The sequence below is a fragment of the Lissotriton vulgaris genome, chromosome 9 (genome assembly GCF_964263255.1).
Source record: "Lissotriton vulgaris chromosome 9, aLisVul1.2, whole genome shotgun sequence".
Lineage (NCBI taxonomy): Eukaryota > Metazoa > Chordata > Amphibia > Caudata > Salamandridae > Lissotriton > Lissotriton vulgaris.
In genome coordinates, this window is record NC_141697.1 from 1061694343 (window position 1) to 1061715520 (window position 21178).

General features: G+C 43.5%; 1 protein-coding gene across 2 annotated transcripts in view; it reads right to left on the minus strand.

The window, feature by feature from the left end:
* Window positions 1–4647: 4647 nt before the first annotated feature.
* ARL6IP5 (ARF like GTPase 6 interacting protein 5) overlaps window positions 4648–21178 on the minus strand; it is a 134033-nt gene continuing 117502 nt past the window's right edge. For both annotated transcript variants that reach the window (XM_086939030.1, XM_086939031.1), the window contains exon 3: window positions 4648–7942. In XM_086939030.1, the coding sequence (XP_086795156.1) occupies window positions 7770–7942 (173 nt within the window). In that variant the 3' untranslated portion in view covers window positions 4648–7769. The remainder of the gene's footprint in view (window positions 7943–21178) is intronic.

A 21178-nucleotide genomic window follows, 5' to 3' on the forward strand; every position in this document is an offset into this window, starting at 1 on the left:
TGGTCAGCAATCTTCACTTCTATGGATTAAAATGGTGATGGTGAAATCACGAAACGAGAATGCTACTACAAATTGTGTGGTTGGGGGACGGACACTTAATATCCTAGTATCTCCATATACTTATGTGTCGAATTGGGTCAATCATTTTATAAACCAAGATTGGAATTCTTTAAAAAGCTGGTGAAACAGCCGCATTAGACTGGGTTGGGAACCAGATGAGAATTTTCTCTCAAGCACACCCACAATAAGTGCTCAATAATAAATCTGTAAATGCGCCTTTATTTTATGATGTCTGAATTTGTTGTAGGCATATTTTGTAGCTCAGTGTCCACTCTAATAAACGCTTGTCCCAGCCATGCATTTTCCTAGGAGCAGCTTTTGTACAGGGTGTGACCAAAGGGTTGGCTAACCCACCATGACACACTGCAGGTCTCACTGCACTTCCACAGAGAAAGGAAATACAACATTGTGCAGGGCTTGTCGCAGTGACGACACTCCAACTTCCAGTGTTGTTTTATTACGCACTTAAACGCATTACTGTGGCACCTTCGCCAGCTTGCTGTACGTTTTGTATCTCCATGTATCCAGTTGACCTTACAACTCAGAATACTAAGTCATAACAAATTCACTTCATAACTGACAATTGCAAACCTCAGCAATTCTGACTGTCTGTCAAACTCCAGCACTGGCTGTGCCAACACCACACACCCTGGGTAAGAAGCTATAATAAGGTTCCCACAAACCTCTGCTCTGTGCGCATATGATGTCAACATTCTCCATTCCTCTGGCATCACAACCCTGTACAAGTGCAAAAAATCAGCAGCCACACCAACACAGCCAAGTTTGATGAATTTACTCCACCACTGATAGTCATTGCTGCATTATGAGAGCGCTAGTACATTTATACTATTTGGGTTATAATTACTTCTGGTGACATCACACAAAAAAAACGATTCTGATGTCCCCAAAACAGCACAGTCAGTTTTAACAAGACATGCTGCACCAGTGGATGACATTGCGTGCACAGTGCTCATCCCAATTAAATCAAGTTATTTCTGAAGGCATGGGCACTGAACAGTTGTCAAATAATTACGTCACAGAAGCAGTGCCACCTGCGACATTATACATAATGATTACCTTGACTATTTTGCTGTCGGAGGTGGAGGACGCCATCAACAAAAGTGCTGGGAATAAAGCTAGGAATAAAGCCCCCGGCCCAGATGGCTTATCCATCGACCAAATTAAATCTGAACCCGACTTTTGGGCACCCTTGTTATGTAATGTTTTTAACAATCTATCTCATACCTCTGTCTCGGAAACATGGTCTAACAGCACCATCGTACCTATATTCAAAAAAGGTGACAGACTTGACCCTGGTTGCTACCGCCCCTTAATCGATAACACGCTAAAAGTTCTAGGCAGGGTCCTTTGTAACAGAATTAGAACCTGGGCGGAAGAAAATGCCATCTTACATCCATGCCAGTTAGGTTTCAGAAGCAAAGTGGGCACCTGCTTATGGCCAAATACACGATTGCCCAAAAATCCCCTTTATATTTTGGGTTCATGGATTTAAGTTCTGCTTTTGATTTTGTAAACCGTTCCCATTTATGGTCAGTTCTGTTGAATTATGGCTTAGACGATTCTTTAGTTTATTTTTTGGCACATCTTCATAGCGATCTGAAAGCCCGGGTGCGTATTAACAACGATGTAGAAATTTCCAACTATATTTTAATAGGCAGGGGTCAGACAGGGTTGTGTTCTGCCCCCCTGCTTTTTATATTGTATATAAATGAATTGAGCGATTCTTTGAGCAACCTAACTAACGATGTTCCGCAAGTTAATGGCAAACCAGTACCCGCACTCCTTTATGCGGACGATGCGGTCCTTATGGGCCGCACACCCAATGCTTTGCGAATTTTAATTTCTGGTTTTGTTAAATATATGGCAGATCGGGCCTTTGTACCAATTTTAAGAAGACATTCATAATGTCATGTGGCCCTAAACGTTACAAAATAAGCCAGATCCTGTCAGAGGACAATATTTTAAAAAGCACTTGCACTTTCCCCTACCTTGGTTTGTTATTCTCCAACACTGGATCTTGGCAGCCCCACGTTGCCCATGGTAGGAACAAACTGAGCAAAGCTATAAATTCTTCAACCTCCCTCCGCCAATCCATCCAGGCAGATGTGATCAAATCAGTTACAAATCTATAGAACGCAATGCTTACCTGTAGGAACCTATGGTGCTGAGGTGTGGGGTTATTCGAACTGTACCCAACTACAGATTGAAGAAAATAGATTTTGCCGGAAGGTCTGGGGGGGGGGTTATTACTGCACCAACCTACGTTTGCCACAGGGAATTGAACCTCCATTATATAGAGGATTGCGTTAGATCCAGACCTGCCCTTTTCTGGATAAAAATTTGGTGTAATTCTGCTGCCTCCCTGTCACGTGACATTATTATGGACTGCCTAAATTGTGAGAGGGCTAATTTCATACCCTGGTTTAAGGCTGTGGAAAACAGTCTGTCGAACTTGGGGCAGGGACATCTCTTTACCTCCCCTCAACTGATTAACTGCACGCATAAGAACTTAATAAAAAAGGCTTTGTATGATTTTTATCGTAAAGAGAGGTTAAGGTGCGATTTGGGAAAGCCGTCCACATCCAGGTATATCTCCCTTGTGGAGCCAAGCGATAAACCCCATGTCCTGCCTCAGGGCTATCTCCGCATAAAATTGGGCAGGTGGAACAGGAGCTTACTGTTTCGGTTCAGGGATGGAAGCATTATAAACTTACTCTGCTTTCCGTTAGGCTTCAACAAACATGTGGAATTTCTAAGCTGTCCCTGTAACCTAGGCGGCAAACAAAGTTTGCTCCATTTTACTTTCTTCTGTGGTTTTTATAGAATGCACACTTTGCACGTTTTAATGCCGTATTGTAGAAATAATGCTTTGATGGATTTTAAACTAGCTTTTAAAGATTTGCTATTGCTAAAGACGGATGAAGCTATTTTTAGAGTGAGCTGCTTCCTCAAAGCAGTTGTCCGGTCCCATGCCTCTTTGCTCATTGATTGAAACATTTGCACTATGCATATTTTGCACATTGTATTTTGCACTAATAATTGCCTCTTTGCACATGATAAAGCTGTATTTTGCTATGAATTTGTAACCATGCAGGCTGCTATCTGTGCGTATTTTTATTTTGTGTTTTTTTTACCTCTGTAGTGTTTATATGTACTTTTATGGATGTTTTACAATCCGAATAAAGATCTTTTGACTTGACTTTGACATAATGATTACATCATAGACACATAAGCGTCAGGTCTGGCGACATCACAAGAGAAACAGAACTGTTGCTGTCAAGTCACTGCTAGCTCTGGTGGCGTTAGGGCAGCACAACTAGCTACATAGGCTTTACTGGCTCTCTGCCCTCTCCCAACCTGTTCTTCATTGGGCACCGCAGCTGCGGCAGTGAAAGAAAGTGAGACGGGGAAGGGAGAGGGACACAGGCGCTTCCAACTGGCTCAGGGAGATCTGTTGTTGCAGATGTCAGCTTTCACTCTGGGACAACTCGGCAGCCGGGCCCTGAGCTCCCACAGCCCTTGCTAAAACACACTATTGCTAAACTGGGCTGGTGGCCTGCATATACACCCCGGGTCCCGGCCTCGTAATGAGTCATCATGACATTTTATTTTATCCTTGCTCAAACTGAGATTGATACTCACTCACCACTAAAACAAGAGCAGGCTGAACAAGAGTAGTCGACACGAGTGACGAGGAAGAAGAGACTCAAAGCAAAGGCAAGTCCACACACCACGGTGCCGACGAGGAGGGCCCAGAACCGGATCCCACGGCAGCAGCGCCGTGCGCCGCAAATGGCCAATCACTGCACAGACTACAATAATGGATTGCCATGCCCTGCTGCCCGGTGACCGGCCAATCCTGGCGCTGCATGCAGCGCCAGGATTGGCTTGGGGGGCACACTAGGTGCTCGCCCTGTCGCCCTTGTGAACGCTGGGGCTCCTGCCTGGTTTAACCAGCACCCCCCTGTCACCAGCTATCATGGGGGAACTTTCATCACGCAGCATATGCGCATTAGGTATGCCTGCATGCCCTGCTGTGTCTGACTGTGACGTAGACCTGACGTAGAGGTCTCGACTGTCCGCCCAGCCCAGCCCCCCTGCGCATCCTGTTTCAGTCGGGTGCGCCCCGGATTCCCGGCGGATAATCGCTGAATAAATTAATTTCAAAAATACAGTAGTGAGTTTTCACAATTATTATTATACTTGCAGCCGCCGCGGGTCCATGGGCTGGTGGGGCTACGCCCCTACTCCCCAATGGACGCACCCCGGCTGGTAGAGAGAGGTAGCGAGGTAGAGAGAGTTAGAGAGGTACAGAGAGAGAGAGAGAGAGGTAGAGAGAGAGGTGATCTTTAATGTAATCTTGAAGAATAATGCATTGCTTCAAATCATTGAAATAATTTAATTAGGTCTAGTCACGAAACCAGTGAGTTGGCAAACTGCAGTGTCCGAAATGATGGGTATGGAGCAAAAGTCATGAAATCTATCAATGAACTATCAAACAACAGGGAAGGGGCTTTCTAAGAAGAGAAAACATGACACAACACATGAGACTGAACACCAAGAAACTGTTTTTGACTAGTATATTATTATATTTCTCTGTGTGCGGTCGCCATGGCAGACACATGCAATATAAAGATACTTTAACATGAGGGAACCAGCAATCACATTCCACATTATCAAAGTTTCAAGTTTATTTAGTTCTTTCAGATTACAAACGAATAAAACCATTACATCAGTCCATCATCATTGCTGAAAAGCAAGAAAGAAAAGATAGAGATGAAAACAATTTAAATCTCAAATACAAATATAAACGATTATTTTAAAGCAGCATTGATAAAATGTGCTTATTAGTGATCTAATTATCACTACAGGGATTGTAATTGTATTCCTATATGCCAAGCAGGAGTTAAAATCATAAGAGATTGAAAAGGAACAACATGAGACATTAGTTATGTAACAGTTTGTGAGCCTCTCATGTGAATCTTACATTAATAACCCTAAACAATGATAGAATCATATTTCCTGGCATTTTCGTAAAAGTGACAAAATAGTAAAATTATGTATACTTGTTGCAATCATGTCCTACTTACATAGTAAGGCTGCTGATCAAAATGTAGCATTATTCAATTTCTGTATTACCTTAGCAATAATGAGAACTCAATCTAAATTTGGCATAAAGGTTTAGGGAAGCTACATGATCTTGAGATAAAACTTGTAGCCCTTAACACTTTTGTTAGCTATATAGGTATTGCGTCTAAGAGTCAGTGATATTAGCTTAGGGTTAAATATTCTCAACCAATTAATGAAAGCTAAACTTAACAATGAGACAGTCCCTGGCCTGTTATATGTTAGGGGAGGGAGTTAGATATCGGGTAGATGCTGGTTATAGCACAAGTATTTTTTATGTTTATGACAATGAAGTGACACAATAACATCCCTAAAAAGTAAATCTCTTGTATCTCTAAAAACTGCCACAGCAGGGTTAGTCTGTAGCTGTGACCAGAAAAGTAAGGGTATGCGCTATTACGGTAAGAGATTCTTAAATATTCAATTCATGGTAGAGCAGTAACTTCAGGAAGTGACAATAGTGATTTACAAATGTTTCAACAATAGTCATTCAATTTAACTCACACTGTCTCCAAAGTTCTGCCCCATTTAGTGAGCTGCTGAAGCACCCAACATTATAAACAGTCAAGGCAGCTGAAAAAGTACAACCCTCAAACTTACGCTTAAAAGACTGTAAGCCAGCCAGTGTTGCACTATGAATGTTAATGGATTTGTTTACCTATTTGGCCTACTTCCTAGATGCAGCTAAGCAAATTCTTAGATATTCGAACTCCGAAAATTCGGTCAATGCAGATCTTTTTCAATTTTTGCTTAGGGAAAGCTGGCTTCCCAGTATGCTTGGCATTTCTTGTACTGCAGACTGTAAAAACGTTTTATTTATCATGAATAGCATTTTTTAATAATTTGTTTTAATTGTAAATCAAATAAAAACTGACCCTGCACCATTTTTGTTTTTTATTGTTATTTTTAGATGTACTGAAAACAAAACAATCCCATATATGCCTAAATCAACAGAAGGTACTAGTGGCCTCACTAGTAGCTAGCAAGCAACCTATCCAAAATCTGCCTGACCGTATTGAAGCTGTAATTAATTTTGATAAACATATCGGGTGTTATCACATGTACTGAAGATGTGCAGCCTCACGACAGAAGAACAGATAATATGTTCCTTGGTGAGGCATTAATACACATGAAAGGGAACATGGTTGCTGCCTAGATGATATAGACACTTCATAAAGTCAACACAGTATAAGGATATGTATCTTAGACCAGCATTAAAGGAGCAACGCCTGCCCCTTCTCAAGCGGGTTACCTGCAGACTCCAACAGCAAATGCCGGCTAGTAGCAGTTTCTCTTTTTAAAACTAAATCTTTTCTTTCTATGGAACTAAATATATCTAAATTATCACAACTATGAAAGAAAAACACAACTATGAAAAACTGTATGCTTCCTATTTAGAATTGCATTTTGCTATATATGTCTACAATTGACAACATCTGAAGAATTTACAATGTTTATAATGAAAGCAAAAGTTAAAATAAATAGCATGCTACACTCCTACAGTCGGTTTACTGTACACAGAAGATAATTATAGTAACTAGTATTTAATACAAAACTTCAAGCTACTTTTACTTATCAATATGACAGCTGATATATAACAAAAAGGAAAACAATTTAGTCTAGCGGAGCCCTGGCAAACCCCGGTTTATGCTAAGATGGCCCACTATTATTTCTAAATTGAATACTGTCTGAGCAAATATACCAGTCTATCTTCTTTGAAGCAACATAGAGAACTACTTTGGGTTGTCTTCCTTAATATTCAACTTAAGTAAAATAATAGAATTAACAGATGCATCCTAACGTTCAATCAAAACTACATCACCATTCCCATAACAGACAACCAAAAGGAGTGTAGATGGTTTTATTTGAGCAAATCCCAGTGGTAATGTTCTAAAGGTTCATCTTTTCCTGGGTGTGGCAATCAATTGTGCAGTATTCTTCTTACTTTAAATACCTAGTTATTTCACACGTAGGGAAGATAAGTTAAAATATTTAATAACCAGGATTAGACTGTACAGGAATTTCCAAAAGAATAATGCTGTTGTGTGAAAATCACAACCTCCTTTTTGTATTTACATATCACCAGTACGCAATTACAACAGAAACTGCATGAATAACCTTCAATAATGAAACAACCTGATCTTAAGACCTTGAAAGGTGGAGCATGGCAGGTTAAACTTACACACAAATTCCAATGGACTCTTTGGTAAACATTGAGCATAGATACTAGAACTGCTGCCTTTCCTTACCCTAAGATACAATCCTTGCTTACCAGATCATAGGTTTAGTGTTAATGGATGTTGAAAACCTTGGAGAAACATGAGGAATAGTGCAAATCTCCTGGAAACTCAAGTACCAAAGGCATCTTCAGACAGTCTTGTGCAAACTAATCTATACAAATGTTCTGTCATTTAAGGGGGTAGGAAGGAACCAACTCAAAAGCACCGACTCGTCTGGTCTTTGCCTTAAATAATTTTGCTAATATTTTCATGGTCTAACACTTGATTGGGCCAGGCAAAGAGCATTAGAGAAACGATGCAGAAAGGAGTCCCGGCATCATTTTATTCCTTTACTTTGGCAAAGAAATCGGCCACTTTGCTGAAGTTTTCTTCCTGCTGGTCAAGCGAATCAAGAATGATACCCATAGGAGTCTTCTTCAAGCCAGCAAGCTCCATTTTATTCTCCACCTTGTTTTTTAAGTTTCGAAGCCTCAAGGAAGCATGGATGAAAGCCACTGAAACAGAAAGGACAAAAGTCAACATTACAACAGAACTCAGCCCCTGAAGCTTTATGCAAGTATATTAAGTATAGTGTAACTGCTAGGGCAAGCACTGGATAATTATTTCTGTCGTTAACCTGCATTTTGTTACTGAGACATCGGCGAAATGTAACTTGCATTTTGGTTAATTTTATTTACTGTACTTGTATGAACACAATTAAAACAAATATATTATAAAAAACGACAACAAGTTCCCCGACTTACACTTTTGACTATGCATACTCTCATTATTGGCAGAAAAGATCAGCATTGCCCCTCTCAACCCAGTCAATACAATGTGAGACTGCCCTGCCCACCACAGGTCTTTTACCACGCTTCAAAAAAAACCAAAGTCCTTCCTTTATGTCCATGACTTACAAGAACGTAAGGCCCCTTCCCCACAACCCGTACTGTGTTTCTTCCTGGCTTCTACAGGCAAGTGTTATGGTTCTGTTATTATTTATTTGGAATGGTTTCCTTGCTTGTAAGCGAGCAGCGGGTTTCTGCACCACTGTAGACGCTCTCCCATTCATGTGCTTGGCTGGGGCGGGAAGCCTCTTTCAATGTGCCGCCTCAGGACCGCCTAGGGGTTTCCTGACCCCTACAGTCTGAGCGAGTGTGCACATTTCCAGGGAAGTCTGCAGCCTGGTTTTTCAGCAACTGGATCTTGTGTCTGGTGTGGTTTGGTTGATGGGGAAACCAGTATAAATAAGGAAGTGAAGCTGCCAGCTGGGCTCACTTTTTAGGTCTCGCCTAGCGTTGCTGCGCACATGCGTAGCTCCCTCGGCGAGATTTATTGCTAATGAGGAGTTTTAGAGAATGGCTTGAAGCCCGCCCCTTATTTCCATTGGCTGGCTGCACCATTTATGCTAAACGGTGGCCTGCCATTGGAAATAAGCTTCCTGGGGTGCCTCCTTTTCGCTTTTTTGTCCATCCCCCGGACTAGCTCGCCTGCTGCACGGCTGTTGTGAAGACTTTTCTAATCTGCTTGTTTATTTAACAAGCAGATAAGAAAAGTCTTCACAACAGCTGTGAAGCATGCAAGCCAGTGCTCCGGGCATCCAGCAACCACGCTGCATTCACGCCTAGAGCATGCACCAGTAGGCTCTGTGATTGGCTGACGGCAGGCAGGCATAGAGCTCAGAGGTGCAAGGGGTCACAGGGAGGACAGGGGTATTCCGGAAGACTGTGGGGCTAGTATCTCTGAGTACAGGAATGTCTTTACATTTGAGCATGTGTTATTGCTTCAAGTTAATTTCCCTGTGCCTAACAAAATCAGTGTTCCGTCTGTAATGCCACTGGTGCTCATTTAAAGTGCTCAGATACTTTTGGTCGAGTCCGCGCTATTTAAAAAACTCCGATTTTTTTTATAAACACCAGTGACATTATTACTTATTTGCATCGTCCCTAGTCTCATTTGGAAATTTGAATGTAGAATTCACTGGTAAAGTTACACGGAATCAAGCACACACTCTCTGGGCACCCTCCCTCTGCATTGAGAGCTCGGAGAGCAAAGCTTGTACAACTGTTAGAATGGCCAAGAGGGCAGCCTTTGGGTGCTAACACGTGCCGCCATTTTTAAAGCCCCTGTCCCGGCGTTTACTGGTTTTTCAATTGCAGGCTGCCAGCACCTGTTTTTTCACTACAGCCTCTCAATATAACTTACTGTGCACAACGATGCTCCTCTGATTCGTGTCCGAGTGTTATTTGTTCTCGGGGTGCACGTGAAGCACATGCTCTCCTCACCCTGTAGAAACCCTCAACATCCTGTGGTCCTGGGCAAAATAGTTCATCTTCCCGTGCCTAACAAAACAATGTTACGTCTGTAACGCCACTGGCGCTCATGTAAAGCGCTCACATACTTTCGGGCGATTCCGCGCTATATAAAAAACTCCTAAAGAAAATGTAATAAACACCAGTGACATTAATACTTATTTGCATCATCCCCAGTGTCATTTTGAAATTTTCATGTAAAATTCACTGGTAATGTCACACGGAATCAAGTACACGCTCTCCGCACCCTCTCTCTGCATTGGGAGCTCTGAGAGCGAAGCATGTGCGACTGTGAGAATCGCCAAGAGGACAACCATTGAGCGCTTTGCTGACTGCACACCAAGCGGGGAAGAATGGGGCAGGTTTTTAACACGGTGCTTCTCTTTTTAAAAATGTTATTTATTGGTATTTCAGGTACAACATAGAACGCCTGGCGTCCAAACACGAGGTATACATACCTCTCACAACTCCACTGCATTACAACTCTCTTTGTCCAATAGAGCATAATGTTCACATTTCACATCACATCTATATACTTTACATCTCAAACATGGTACAACTGTCCGTCTAACCCTGATAAATAATCCACTAAATATTGCCAATAGTCTTTTGGTCGTGCCCGCAACGGTAGCCCTTCCTCATACAATTTCAACGTGTCTTTACAGTACACCATGTCCCTGATCCATTGTTTGGTCTGCGGTGTTTTCCTACCCCCACAACAAATCGCAATTCTTCGTTTGGCCATGAGGAGGGCTATTACACAAAATTTACGTTTTCTTGCTCTAATAGTCGGTAACACGGTGCTTCTTACTGCAGATTCCACTGGAAAATGTTTTAATGAGATCTTGTAAAAACACCAGATGCCCAGCACAGCTACGTAGCGCTATAGTTCATACATTATAAAGGCTTGTTGTGGTTTAGAATGGATATATACAGCATGAGCTCTTGTGATTAAGGTGTCCTTCTGGGCCTACCCACAGCAAAAGGATATGGCTTAAAGCGGTGGACCTTGAAGTTGGGGGACGGGGTTCTCGTCTTGGTAGAAACCCTCAACATCCGGTGGTCCTGAATGGCGAGTTTTTATAACTTTCTAGTAAAAGCCCTAATTCTGAGGCGTTATGATTTACTATGTACAAATCTCTTCACTCTTATTAAAGTTTGCTTTTTCCATGTAGGGTCAGTAAGTGCTGCTTCTAGGCGCTACCATATACTTTATCTGTGACAGGCCGGGGTGCCTCATCTCCCCAACCACCGGCCCCTGCTCCTAATCTCTTGTTCCACTCTGCCTCGGGCTGCAGTGCATTGTGGGTTTATCTACCCCACTGCTCCCTCCCAAACTGCCTATTTAAAATTAAAATGCCACAACAATGGGCAGTGACCACACCTCATTGAGCAAATACATTCAGCAGCAGTACAAGAAAGGGTCTGGTGCCAGCTGCGGTGAGGTGGGGGCATGGTGGATCGCAGCAGGGCGGGAGGGGACCCGGGAATTTGAAGTCTGGAGTTGAAGGGATAGGAAAGAAGTGACAACTGCGCATTTGCTTAGTGTACATAGTAAATCAATTGCGTCTCAGTAGCTTCAGAGAAGAGGCGGCCAAGGCTAAAGATTGAAGTTTTAGGATAGAGGTGCATTGAGAGAGATCTGGTGCCCGTCAAGCCATAGTGTTATGGACAACGTTGGGCGCGAGGTCAGTGCTCAGTGTGGTCTCAGTACTGGAACATGAGAAGCTGCTTCTCAGCACTACTGAGGCTCCATGGCAGAGCTGTTTGGGGTCTCTAGACTGGAAGAGCAGGAGGCACACACTTTGGGACTGAGGAGCATTACAGCTGTACTTTGTCAAACTTTAACAGAATAGCAGGCTTTGCAGGTCCGGATTGCCGCGCTTCAAACCTCGCTCAATCAATGTGAGACACATACCATTGTGTAGGTTGAACTAATCTGCTGGAACAACCAATCCGAAGCGAAATTCTAATGATAACTGCTAACCTTAAACAAGCATTTCCAATACAATAGGTCTCGCATTTACGCGAGTTTGAGCTATTGACATTGCAAATAACAATGCCTTTTATTTTTGTTTTCATTTTTAAAACATAAATGAAAGACATTCTCTTTTACAATGCCAATAGATTAAACTTGTTTTAAGGCATTGCCATTTACAATACCAATAGCTCCAAAACTCGCAGTTGCGAGACCTATTGCATTGTAAATGCTTGTTATTCCTTGGCAACGTAGTCTGCCGATTCAGGAAAAAGGTCTGAGAAGCTCCACAATATCATTATTATAGAGGAGGAGGATACCCTCCAGATTTCTGAGGCAGACTTGCAGAGACTGATTAATCAGGCAGTTGATGAGACTGTCAATGACCATCAGTTAAAGCTACAGCATTTGGATACTGAGGAGGAAGTTGATGTCGATTATCTGTCAGTCAAAACCACTTTATTCGATTAGTTAAAATCATAAAAGTTCACAAGAAAAATAATTCACATTTCATTAAAAAACAATTGGGTGACACAACATTTTAAAAACAGTCTCATATAAAACAGTTCCATATTTTGTTTTGTTATACCCTAAAAATACAATAAAATTCATATTACAATCATTACTGGACATCTTATTTTTCTCAACCTGGCAGCAGCTACCAAAGAATTTGCAATATTAAAAATATTCCATGGGTTATCCAATAATTGCAGGTACATTAGAGCAGGTTTGACCTGTAGAAATCCCTTCCCTCGTAAAAGGGGAATAATAAACTTCTTTCTAATATCAGAGTACAAATCACAAAATAATATAAAGTGCACAGTGTCTTGAATTGAACTGTGGTCACAATCACAAAGTGCTGCATCCTCTGGTTTGCTCCAGCCATGAAAATTCCCCAATATAAAATGGATCAAGTTAAAACGAAATCTTGTCAATAGCCAGCGATGGAATGGCTTAGTTACTAACTTTAGGTAAGGCTCAATAGATGGCGATGTAATTAGTAAAAAATGATCCCTTACCAAAGGTTTTTTTAATTCCTCGCTCTCACGTTCCTGTGCCCTTAAACTCTGGAAATGTACTTTAACCCAACTAATATCACCTTTGGTGCTTCCTTCCGGTGCATCATAAATTTCTGGGCGCCCGAGTTTTGAGAACATTGCCTTAATATAGGAGAGCCAAGGTATAACCGCCGCTCTATCTAAACTAACACAATCTTTTAAAATCTGACGAATCAGAGTAAGTTCGGGGTTCAGCCATGTTTTTATCCAACAAATTAGGGGAGCCATGCTCATCAGGTCGGAAACATACCCCATCCCCAGCTCCTGATATATTGCGAATGAGTAGATTGGGGGATAGAAAGAAGTGAACGAAAAAAAAATATATTCAACCTTCTGTACCCCCTCCACTTGCTTGTACCCCCATATTGCAGCACCATATGTCGCTATTGCTAAGCATTTCGCCTCACATGGCTTACCTCCCAATCGACGGGAAAAACTTAATAGGGCAGATAAGGTTCTTCCTACACTATTTCTTTTTTCTAAAAACTGGAGGACCCACGAGGATCTGTCATCGAACAGGACCCCAAGGTAAGTAAAAACCTTAACTCTTGTGACCTCCGCCCCTTTGCAATAGAAGGTTCTAACCTTATTTTTACGAGGTCCCATAGTCAGGACATGCGATTTAGTAATGTTTACTACCAGGTCCTTGGAACTCATGAACTTCCCACCAGGGAACTCATGAACTCCCCACATGTTGGTTATCTAAGGAGAAATATGTACAAGGACAAACTCTCACTGACATGCTCTCTCACATCCGTGAGGCGCTTGTATTCGAAAAGCATTCCGATGATGAAAATGGCTTTTTTCCCCTGTGTTTGATTGGTTCAGATGCTACGTCCATCACCACCTCCTTTTGTACCGCTTTGTTCGCCATAAGTTGGCAGGGTATGCTCAGACGTGAGTCCCTTGCTCACTTTGCCACTGGTTTCAAGCAAGCCTGGCTGAAGATGGCTGGAATGCCAGAAACCGGTCCTAGGAAGCTTGTTTCCGGTCCAGGGAAGGCATGGCTTGGCAGTTCGGGCTGGACTGTTCCCATGAGGCACAGGGTCAGACTGATTTGCATATGGCCATTTCAGAACTGGGGTGGCAGGGTGGGCTAAAGAACGGTGATGGATTAAACCCAGATCTGTTGACTGGGTGTGAGTGTTTGATTGGACGCTCCGTCCATCACCACCCCCTTTTGTACCGCTTTGTTCGCCATAAGTTGGCAGGGTATGCTCACACGTGAGTCCCTTGCTCACTTTGCCACTGGTTTCAAGCAAGCCTGGCTGAAGACGGCTGGAATGCCAGAAACCGGTCGTAGAAAGCTTGTTTCCGGTCCAGGCAAGGCATGGCTTGGCAGTTCGGGCTGGACTGTTCCCATGAGGCACAGAGTCAGACTGATTTGCATATGGCCATGTCTGAACTGGGGTGGCAGAGTGGGCTAAAGAACGGTGATGGGTTAAACCCAGATCTGTTGACTGGGTGTGAGTGTTTGATTGGTTCAGATGCTCCTTCCATCACCAGCCCCTTTTGTACCGCATTCTCAATTTGAAGCAGTTGAACAAGTGGGTTGTATTGAACCACTTTCAAATGTTCTCCTTGCCATTGATAATTCCTTTGGTTCGGATTGGAGATTATCTGGCGACTCTGGATTTAGATGATGTGTACTTCCATGTACCCATTCATCCCACCAGTCAACTTTTTCTCCGTGTGTGTCCGCAGGGATGTCATGTCCAGTTTCAGGCACTGCCTTTCGGATGGTCAACTGCTCCGAGGACTTTCACAAAGGTATTTGCTCCAGTTGTTGCTCTTTTGCAACTTTTTTGATTTTCTGTCTTCCTCTATCTGGATGACTGGCTACTTTGTAATCAGTGCTTCCTCTCTTTCAAAGGCTCAAGAGGCAGTCCTCGCAACCACAGAGCTTCTCCGCACAATGGGCTTAAAGTTGAATTTCCAAAAGTCGCATTTAGCTCCAGTCCAATTCATCCAATTCATTGGTGTGCTCTTCGATACCTAAATCCCTCGATTGGTGGTTGCACACTCCAAATCCGGAGAGGGTTCTCCCCTTTCGGTTGTCTCTTTTGTTTGTGGGGTTGGGGTCTGCTCTTTTGCATTGGGAGTGAAAGGGGCAATGGTCAGAGGTGGACAGGGGTCATTCTTCCAACTGGAGAGAGAGAGCTGGCTACAGTATTGAAAGCAGTCCAGTTTTTTTCAGCCTTGGTTGGAGGGAAAGTGCCTCATAGTCCAATCGGACAATCAAGTGGCTTGTTCCGACTTGAATCACCAAGGGGGCATGGAGTATCCACATCTGAATCAGCTGACAATCAAAATTTGTTCCTGGGCGTAAGCTCATTTGTTGTCCTTAAAGGCAGTGTATATTCAAGGTGTTCTGAATTTTCAGGCAGACTGCCTAAGTCACAATCTTCCTTCTTCATTCCTGTTCCATCTGGCTGCTCCACTGTTCCTCCAGATAAGCTACCTCTTTGGCTTTTCCTGGATACACCTCTTTGCATCGCCCTGGAACTCTATATTCCCAGTATTTTACACAGAGATGGTTTGTCCACAGGCATGGCCGGTGGATGCCATTGGTTCTGGGCCACAGGTCTTCTATATGCCTCGCCCCAATTCCGTTGTTTCCAAGGGTTTTTTGGAAGACTTGGGGGAATGTATATCCGTGATACTGGTGGCACCTTTTTGGTCCAGATGACCTTTCTTTGGTCTTCTGATGTCTCTCTCGAAGGGTCAGTTTTTCAAGTTCCCATTAGTCCCGTCCCCCTTGCACTTTCCGGTGATGTCTACAACTCAGGTGCTCAACCTCAGTCTAAATGCTTGGAACTTAAGAAGTCAAGTCTGGTGTCCTTAATCTGTTCTTCCCTGGTGACAGAGCAGATTCAGTACTCTATGAAGACAATACCAGGGTTTCTTATAGGAAGAATTTGTTTCTATTGCTTATTGGTGTTCCTCTAAATCCTTTGACCCCGTTTCTGTTTATCCTTTCCAGGTTTTGGATTTCTGAAGGGATGTTTTTCATAAGAAGTGGTCTCCTTCAACCCTCTCTGCTCACTGGGCTGACTTTAAATCATGTAGGGGTGTCGGGAGTGATTTGTCTGCTGTTATTCCTTTGGTCTACCGTTTACTGTTTTCGGTTACAGAACCCTCTTCCCTCGATTAGGGTTTCCTCTTTGGATTTGCCTGTTGTGTTAAGGGTTAGCAGTGTGAGCCTTTTGAAACTTTGGATTCCGTCCAGTTGGTTTGGTTGCTCGCTAAATTGGTTTTTCTTTTAGCCATCACTACAGCTAGGCGTAATGGAGAGTTGGGTTCTCTGGTCATTACTTACCCGTATCTGCGCATTTTGCCCGATAGGGTGATTCTCCATCCTTACCCTGGTTTTATTCATAAGATTCATTCTAAATTTCATTCTGATCAGGGATAGATTTTGTCTGTGTTACAGGGTGATGATCTGCAACCGGATCTTTCCTCCCTTGATGTTAGACGTACTCTTCTGTGTTATTTGGATTGCACTAAGGTATTCAGAGTTTTCAATTCCCTCTTTGTTGCTTTTGTCATTGTTGACAAGGGTAAACAGGGGTCTGTTTCTACTTTGAGTCAATGGATTTGACAAGCTATTTCTCAGGCGTAAAACTAGGTTAGTGAGCCCCATCCTTTTCAGATTCAGGGTCATTCCACTAGGTCGGTCTCCTCTTCCTGGGCTGCGGTTGGTGGGGTGTCTATTCAGGAGATTTGCCGGGCTGCTACATGGGCCGTCCCTCACACATTCTTTGAACATTACAGGTTGGATGTGTTGATTAAATGTTGTGAAGACTGCAATGCAGTAATTATTGTGCCTGTATTAAACACATTTTGTAATATTGTAAGTTGGTGCAATGTGTTTTATTCACGGCTTGTGACATCTTCACGTTGTATTGGCAGGAACGAGTAGAACTAATGAGGGGGTGATAACTCCATTACTTACGGTAACCTTCATTACCTTAAATTTGGTTCCCCTCTTCCCAGTCAGAGCCCCTCCCTCCCTGGTGAGGGGTTCTGCACCTCCTTTCTCTTGTGTCTTGTTACTAACAGAAGGGAATGTGTGGGGAGGAGCCTTAAGTCCATGTAGGTCATGGACATAAAGGAAAGACTTTGCTTTTTTTTTAAGCATGGTAAAAGTTCTGTGCTGGGTAGGGCCGCCTCACATTGGATTAACTGGGACGAGGGGGATCATATTCAGGGTAATGAAGGTTACCGGTAAGTAATGGAGTCATTTACTACCATAGATTAATGATATCAAGCTGTGGTGCTAGTCGGAAGAGAGGGTTGGTAGTTGCCAAAGTAAAAGCAGCCCAGCTTGTCTGTAGTGTGAAAAAATACTAATTACAAGGATATCTTATTAAACTGGGGTCTCCAATTCATCCCTTCATCGCTCCAAATGAATAACCATGAACTATGCATAGAATGGCCAATGAAGAGCTGCAGTTTCGTGGCAATTAAGTTTAATGGAAAAGCAGCGAAAACTCATTCATGTTTTGACCGCACAATAACTGTGACATAAATCGGCAGAGCTCCCACTACAAAAAACATGCGGCGCCCATGCCCCATTTATATTTGGGGGAACCAGTGGTTAACCAAAGGAGGAAGGAGCCTCTGTTGGCTTCATCAGTGACAGTGGCCAAGCCTTCAGAGGACAAGCATTGTTAATTTGTCAAGAGGTTAGGGCAGACCACCTGATGAAGCTTTTCCTTTCACCGGTTTGCTATGCCAGGCACTACAGACCTGGCAGGGAAAATCAAGAGTAGCTATCACAGGTAGAACATTTCCTGAATACACAGAGTATTCACAACAACCACAGGTGTTCAGGGAGGAGGGTGGCCTCATAGGAATCTACAGCATTACATGCCACAAACAGATGCTTACAAGGTAAGTAACATTTTCCCTTCATGGCATGTGTAGCTGTAGATACACATGCTGTGCACAGATTGTAAAACAGTCTTCTCAAAGCAGTGGCTCAGCCTAAGGTTGTTGCAGAGGACTGGAATAATGTGCACAGGACATGCGAGGACATCCCCACAGTAGTACTTTGTAAAGGTGTGAGGAGTGGACCAGGTAGCTGCTTTACATATGTCAGCTAGTGGTATGTTACCTAAGAAAGCCATAGAAGTCCCTTTCTTTCAAGTAGAATCGAGTCTGGGAGGGGCAGGCAGAGATCTTTTAGATTTAGCATAACAAGCCCGAATGCACTTGACAAGTCAACAAGAAACCCCTGTCATAAAAACGGCACACCCCTTATGATAGGATAGGAAACAAACAACGGTTGTGTCTTTCGAAATGTTTTTTTCTATCAATGTAGTACAAAAACGCTCTTTTGACATTCAGAGTGAGCAAAGAGCATTCTGCTACAGACTCTGGATGTGGAAAGAAGACTGGTAATTCAATTCTTTGATTAAGGTTGAAGCTGGAGACCACCTTTGGGAGGAATTTGGGATTGGTTCTCAGAACCACTCTATCATGGTGAACTTGGTGAACCTGAACGAATGGTTCTTCCAGTGTAAGAATATGTCTCCCACTAACTCGTCTAAGGGAAGTGGTGGCTAAGAGGAAAGCTACTTTCACAATAAAAAAAATAAAATTGTAATAGGCAGGAGTGAAGTGGTTCATAAGGAGGGCCAACAAGCCGAGCAAGAACAATTTTTAAGGTTCCACACCATAGTAGGGGCCATACAGGGTGGAATAACTCGTTTAAGGTCTTCAATGAAAGTCTTAATAACTGGTACTCCGAGGAGCAAAGCGTATTGCCTATTCTATAGGTTGGCAGCCACAGCAGCCAGATGCAACTGAATGAAAGTGTAGGCGAGGCTTAACTTCTGGAGGTAAAAGAGGTAACAGACAATATCTTGTACTGATGCTGCCAATGGGTTGATCTGCTTGGAAAGGTAATAGTGTGCAAAACGTTTCCATTTGCCTGTGTAACTGGCCCTGGTAGTAAGCCTCTGTGTATTTTTAAGAATAGAAATGCACTCCTCCAGAAGGTTTAGGTAAACAAACTTAGACCTCAGGAGCCAAATAGCAAGGTTTGGTTGCTGAGGATTGGGGTGTCGGAGAGTGTTGTGGTTTTGTCTAAGAAGGTACGGCCTGTTGGGGACCTTCTTGTGAGGAACTAACGAGGCCTCTTGCAGGGTGGAGTACTATGACTGGCGTGTTCAGGTTGGAGCCACTAAGATGAGAGTAAGGTATGTCTGCCTAAGTCTGTAGTCCACAAAAATCGTAGGAGCGAAAGAGGTGGAAAAGCGTAGGCAAATATCCCTGGCCAGTTCATCGATAGTGCATTGCCCATGGACTGTGGGTGTCGTAACCTGGTGGTGAAGTTTGGGCTTTTGGCATTTTCAGTGGTGTCGAACTGATCTATTTGAGATGCCCCCACCACTGAAAGTATGGTAGTAGAACCTAGTGGTGGAGTTCCCACTCGTGGACTTATTGATGCATCCTGCTGAGCAGATCTGCTAGATCTTTGTCCACCTCAGGAATGTGCTGGAGAAGCAGAACGCACTGCGATGTATTGCCTACCTGTAATGCTTTGGACTACTGCTGACAGCTGGATGGAATGTGTACCCCCTTCTTTCTGTAAATAGAGCACAGCAGTCGTGTGTCTGTGAGTACTTAGACTGTCTTGATCTGAATGATCAAACAAAACGCCCGAAGGGTGAGCTGAATAACAAGCAGTTCCAGATAGTTGATGTGTAGGGACTGTTAGGCAGAAGACCACATTCCCTGAACAATGAGGTGATTGAGATGCGCACCCCAGTCAGTAAGTGCGGTATCCATGGTGATGGTGTCCTGAGGAATGCGGAATTAGGTCAAGGAAGCGCCGTCCTTGTGTTTGATTGTGTACATTCCACAATTGCTGAGAACAAGATGTGCGGCTCCCCACCAACACTAGATCTTCTAGACGACCCTCTGCCTGGCACCACTGTGTCGCTAGGCACTCTTGTAATGAATGCATGCACAATTTAGCATGGGGAAACTATGGCTATGCAAGACGCCATCATTCTTAACAATTGCATCACCGTTCTGACAGTTACCTGGCGATCTGGCTGAAACGTAGGTTTTGAAATGCCTGTACCCTTGCAGGTCTGGGGTAAGCCTTTCCCACCAAAGCGTCTAATAATGCCCCTAGAAATGGCTTTACTTGGAGAGGCTGGAGGTGGGAATTGGTCACGTTGATGGTTAAACCTAGGCTGTGTAAGGTGAGGATGGTGGTTTGCATATGCATTAGGCATTGTTGGTGGGTGGCTCTCTTGATCAGCCAGTCATCCAGTTAAGGAAAACGTGGATACTGCTCTACAAGAGATGATTTGCTAAAACTGGCAGATATTTAGTAAAGACCCTAGGAGCTACTGTAACCCCACAAGGGAGTACTTTTAACTGGAAATGCTGTTCACTTACCATGAATGCGCTGGATGAATGGGAATGTGAAAGTTGCCGTCCTTCAGCTCGAGGGCAGTCATTAAGTCGCCTTGTTGCAGCAGCGGAATGACATCTTGTAGAGTTACCATGTGGAAGTGCTCTGACCGAATGTACCTATTGAACAAGTTACTTACCTTCGATACCGCTAGAGACTCGGTAGAGACTAACTAGCCCCAGATTCCTTACCTCAGAATTATCCCCAGGCGTCAGACTGGCTCTGGAAATTGTTTGTGAACAGTGCCTCTGCGCGTCCGCAGGTGGTGTTGTTCGGCTCCGCATGGAGTCGTCCGTGCCAGAAGTGACTATGTGGTGCCTATAAAGGTGCCAGGGCAGCGTGTTGACATTTGATTCTTTTCCCGACTTTCCAGGCAAGGAGTGCAGAGTCACGAAGAACACTGACCACTAGTGTGGAAAACTAGAGCCCTGAAAGGGAAACACCCTTTAACTCAGAAATCTGTTTGCAGAGCAGAGAGGATGGATGAGTCAGTAAGGAATTTGCAACTAGATAAAGTCTCTACCAAATAAGGCGGTGCTGAAGATAAGTAACTTGTTCAACTAATAGAGACTTCTAGTCGCAGATTCCTTGCCTTAGAATAGATACTCAAGCTATAGCTCCCAGAGGTGGGGCTGCAAGACAATTTCACACTAAAATCATCTGCAGGACCGAATTGGCAAAGTGCATTGCCTAACGACCTGACTGTCCAGGCAGTAGTGCGTGGTAAACGTGATCAGACATGCCCACGCTAGTGCCTGGCAGATGTCCAGGACCGGAACTCTGTGCTAACGCAGTGGTCACATCCTTGGCTCTGGCGGAATGAGCATGCAAACGCTCACAGGGTTGCTTCTTGGCCTGTGCATAGCAGATATTAATTCAGAGCACGATCAATCGGGAGATAGTCCGCTTCTGCACAGCCTTCGCCTTCTTGGATCAGACATATCCCATCACGAGTTGATCATACACCT